Here is a 3,252-nt window from a genome sequence, read left to right as displayed (position 1 = left end):
CCCCCACCCGCATCGCCACTGCTTCCCTCGCTATCCTCCTACCTCTCTCACACATCTTCAGATTCATCGTCCATTAGTCATCTAATGATCGCACCTATTGCACTCTTCTTTTGTACTCTTATTCTTTCACACGTCTCTCGTGAAAAAGATTCCACTACACCCTCCTATTTTGTCCACCTCTCTTTCTCTCTCTCTCTCTTGCTTGAGACCCACTCTACTAACCAACTTCTCTCCCGGTATTTTTTTTTATTGGCACCTTCCTTGATGCCCTAACTATGTTAGAACCTTGTATGACATGGCCGGGGGTTCCAATTTTTTCTCGTTGTGGTCATTATGTTTGAATGTACCAACTTTTGAGATTTTTATCTCTTGGAGAAGGCATTGCTCTTTGAATTATTAAAAACCCTAGGTGTCATCTATTGCATTATCAAGGTAACATGCTGATTTGCACAGTGAGAAAAGGCTAAAATGGCCCTTTGTCTATTTAAATGGGACCTTTTTAGTAGCAGCTATCAAATGTGTTCAATATGGCCTTTGAATCCTCGAATATGATCCGAAATAGCCCACCACTGCATTATTTTGCATCATATTTGAAGAGTCGAGACTAAATAAAAACACATTAGATCATTTCAAGGCTAAAGCAACCCCCATAAGTAGTCTAAGGACTATTTTATCCTTCTTCTCTTTGAGCATTATAATTGCTTGCTAGATCAATGCACCTTAGAACAGAAAGTCTTTTGTTACTACAGCTGAAGCAATCCTTTTTTTCTTTGAGCAATATAATTACTTGCTTGATCAATGCACCTTAGAACAGAAAGTATTTTGTTGCTACAGACTGATGCAAGAATTGTTTTTTGCAGGTCAAAGATGAGGCCTGGTGGTTGGTTTTGGGAAATTTTTCCACTTCAGAACTCTATGCCTTAAAAAGAGTTTGTTTTTCTGATCGCATGGCCACTCGTATGGAGTTACCTTCAACACTGGTCAACTTTCAGGTAAATACTTCATACCTATTTCTGGATAATTTTTTTGTTCATGTTAAATTCCACTGGTGTTACCTGCCGGATCATGTTAATTTTGTGATGAAAACTGTGGAACATTCAACCAGTTTATTTTGATCACTGTTTTGAGGAGTCATGATTAATATATCACGTCGTCGGTATCTTGCTTGAGGAATATTTATAAGTTTCAGTCTTTTAACTCCTAAATTGCCTGCTAGAAATCATGTCATGGTCGGAGCCTGCAAATTAAAAGATTGTTCTAGGTTTATTTCCAAGTGGTTTTTTGTACAGTTGTTATATTTAAAATAAGCCACCGCGACCAGTAAAGCTTAAATCAGTGTGAGACCACTAAATGGTATTGATTTAGCATTCTATCAAGCAAGATGTGAAAACTGTGTGGATTTCATTAATTTCTCCCAAATTGGTGAACTGTCATTGCACCTAAAATTTCACACCTTCGCGCCACATCAGCTTCAACCCTGACTTCCTTAGCCCCTTATTTAGCTTCTTAACGCCACAAGAATTCTTACATGCATGGTGCATAATTCTTATGTATTTATACATTTCTCATCTAAACATTGCATTTGCATGCACAACATTTTAATGCTTTAAACCTATGCATGAAAAAAAAGAGAAAATAGTGCTATTTTTTATGTGATATTAAAATTTGAGTGATGTGTATGTAAATATGTAACTTTAGGTGTGGGATAGCTTGACTGGGTTGCCAAATGTAGCGTGGTTGGTGGCGTAAATAAAAGACTACGCGGGCTCAACTGTGGGTGTTGAACCTGCTATTGAACCGGTTCAATAAGGGAGCCTCAAAAGTGGTCAGCCTGCCTTATCTTTGGGCTAGGGTTGCCACCCAAGTAAGTGGGGGCCCCCCTTAGTTATCTACTATTGTTTATATGTTGCTTTCTCTGTTTTAGGTTCAGTTTTTTTGTTGAGTTTTTTGCAGGACAGACTTCGGCTCCCCCGTTTTCTCTCTTAGGACTGTATCGGATGACGGGTGGTGCTCTGGATGCATCTTGCTCCAAGGCGGTGATTATCCTCAACTTTTCCCATCTCCCACAACCTCCTCCTCTCTATTGCCGTTGTCGTACTTGCCGCAGTTCACCCAATGAATGCAATTCAGTTGTCTACTACAGCCCCAAACCATCCCCCTTTTCTTTACCTTTCCTCTCTCCCTTCTTCCCAGCCGCAATCCCAACCCTTCTCCCGTCAGTCTGCTGACTGCTATGCCTCTCCCGCTTTCCTCCCTACGGTAATCCGCCCTCCTACCAGCATCGCGCTCCCCACATATTGCTCCAACCGACCTCCCCTCCACTTTCCCTAAAATCTGCTGGTTCCTTAACCTCTCAGCCACCGATTCCTGCATCTGTTGTCACCTCACCCCGCACCACACCAGCCCCTTCTGCCCTGCCGCCATTTCCCAGCCAACCAACCGACTGATGTCCAGCTAGCGCGTTCACCTCCGCATTTCCCACACTCGGTGTTGTTTGTGCTGTCGTTTATTTTCTGTTTTGAAGAGTATCTATTGTAATCCTTTTGAATTTCAGCGGTAATATTGCATTTTTATTGAGGCTTGCGTTAACTTTGGTATCAATTGGTATCAGAGCTAGTCTAACTCTAGTCCTATTCTAGGGTTTCCTAGCATCCGCCTCTACTTAAGTTACCTCAACCAAAATTTTTTTTTCCTATTCCCAAACCATATACAAATTTTGATATAACCATAATTTTCCTTTGTGATTATGAAAATCAGCAACCCCAAAATAATTTTCTTACATCTTCAATTAGTCTCATATACTCTCTTTCATCTCCCAACCCTAAACCCTAGCCGTGCCACTAAGGAGATACATATCTGATCCCACCCGGATACAGCTAGAGATTCATCGACTTCAGCGGAGGCTAAAAAACATTAAGGATGAAACTTAGGGGAAAATTACCCTCGATCGTGACAGGAAAAGTCGAAAGGGTGAAAGGGACGAGAATTTCAAACTCTTCCATAGGGAGGATTTCAGTGACGAGGAAGACATGCCACAATGCTTTGGAATCCAGTATCAGGAGTGGTCGAGAGAAGAGAATATTTGGAGAGCACTGAGACTTCGGTATAAAAGTGGATGTAGTAGAATTCGATGGAGGTATGGATCCCGACGACTTCATCGAATGACTGCAATCAGTTGAGAGAAGCTTTGAGTAGAAAGATGTGTCAGAAAATAAAATGGTAAAATTAGCAGCCATCAATTTGAGAAAGAGT

General features: G+C 41.2%; 1 protein-coding gene across 1 annotated transcript in view; it reads left to right on the top strand.

Moving 5' to 3' along the window:
- LOC110017859 (DExH-box ATP-dependent RNA helicase DExH14) overlaps nt 1–3,252 on the top strand; it is a 121,097-nt gene that overhangs the window by 113,893 nt on the left and 3,952 nt on the right. The window contains 1 exon segment of the mRNA XM_020715000.1: nt 861–992. Coding sequence (XP_020570659.1) covers nt 861–992 — 132 coding nt within the window.

This window comes from Phalaenopsis equestris, unplaced genomic scaffold, assembly GCF_001263595.1.
Source record: "Phalaenopsis equestris unplaced genomic scaffold, ASM126359v1 Scaffold000002, whole genome shotgun sequence".
Taxonomy (NCBI): Eukaryota; Viridiplantae; Streptophyta; class Magnoliopsida; order Asparagales; family Orchidaceae; genus Phalaenopsis; species Phalaenopsis equestris.
Note: the sequence above shows the minus strand (reverse complement) of the source record. Positions and strands in the feature narration are given on the sequence as shown.